At 46.9% G+C, this 1,323-nt stretch overlaps 1 protein-coding gene across 2 annotated transcripts in view; it reads left to right on the top strand.

Annotated features, from left to right (window-relative positions):
• Positions 1-260, top strand: part of DERA (deoxyribose-phosphate aldolase) — a 20,405-nt gene extending 20,145 nt beyond the window's left edge. For both annotated transcript variants that reach the window (XM_018562414.1, XM_018562413.1), the window contains one exon: positions 146-260. In XM_018562414.1, the coding sequence (XP_018417916.1) occupies positions 146-207 (62 nt within the window). In that variant the 3' untranslated portion in view covers positions 208-260. The remainder of the gene's footprint in view (positions 1-145) is intronic.
• The last annotated feature ends 1,063 nt before the right edge of the window (positions 261-1,323 follow it).

Raw genomic sequence — 1,323 nt, 5'->3', positions numbered from 1 at the left:
TCTACCAAAGTGGTTACTTAAATTATTGTTAATGAAAATCGGAATTATAGGAATTGTATTTGTCTTTTAGCTTACAGCAGAAGTATTATTATTATTTTCTGTCATTTATAATATTTATTGCTAACATGGCTGCTCTGACTTTTGGGGCAGATCTACCATCATGTGACGGGGAGGTATGCAGCGTACCATGACCTTCCAATGGCGTGAATGGCCAAGAAACATGTGGGCAAAAAAGCTGAAGGAAGAAATGGGAGACTTAATGAATACCTCATTAGAAACGTGTATCCTCAGGACTTGATTGGACTATTCTAAGATAGCCCTTCCCGCCAGTGTTTGCCAAATCTCTCCATTTGAGGCCTTAGGAGAGGCAAGAGAGTCATCCAGAAAGAGTAAATGTATGTCCTGTCCACATTCCTACACTCTCATGATACGGTACTCCTTCGTGCCTTCGCTCTTATGAGACGGCACTACTTCCCACAATTGTTCTGAAGAGATGGCGCTCCTTCCCACCTTCGCTCTGATGAGACAGCGCTCCTTCCCAGCTTCACTCTGATGAGATGGTGCTCCTTCCCACCTACGCTCTGATGAGACGGCGCTCCTTCTTACCTTCGCTCTGATGAGACTGCGCTCCTTCCCACCTTCGCTCTGATGTGACGGCGCTCCTTCCCACCTTCGCTCTGATGAGATGATGATGCTTCGCTCTGATGAGACGGCGCTCCTTCCCACCTTCGCTCTGATGTGACGGCTCTCCTTCCCACCTTCGCTCTGATGAGATGGTGCTCCTTCCCACCTTCGCTCTGATGAGATGGTGCTCCTTCCCACCATCGTTCTGATGTGACGGCGCTCCTTCCCACCTTCGCTCTGATGAGACGGCGCTCCTTCCCACCTTCGCTCTGATGAGACGGCGCTCCTTCACTCTGATGAGACAACACTGCTTCCTTCCTGCGCTCTTATGCAACAGCACTTCTTCCTGCTTTCAATCTCAGTGGAGTGTGACTGAGGTGACCCCTGAATTCCCATCATTCCAGAGCTACAGTCCCCATCAGTACTGTTTCCAGGAAAAAAACATGATTGGCTGTTATCCACTGCGGTGTTCATGTGACATTTTAGCATGTAATTGGGGAGGGACTTCCTTTTTTCTGTTGTTAATTTGTGTGCTTGTAATAGGTATTTAGCACTTGGAATGGTTGTCAAACTAAATCTAAACATGATTGATCAGTAAACGGATTATTTTCTCCCACCTCTTCTGATCTGTTCTGATATCATTCAATCTTCAGCAGAACGTTTTTTTAACCTTCCTGGCGGTAATCCCGAGTGTGGATC

This window comes from Nanorana parkeri, unplaced genomic scaffold, assembly GCF_000935625.1.
Source record: "Nanorana parkeri isolate BGI_ZX_2015 unplaced genomic scaffold, ASM93562v1 scaffold576, whole genome shotgun sequence".
Classification (NCBI taxonomy): domain Eukaryota; kingdom Metazoa; phylum Chordata; class Amphibia; order Anura; family Dicroglossidae; genus Nanorana; species Nanorana parkeri.
The sequence above is the reverse complement of the archived record's forward strand: the minus strand, read 5'-3'. Positions and strand labels throughout refer to the sequence as shown.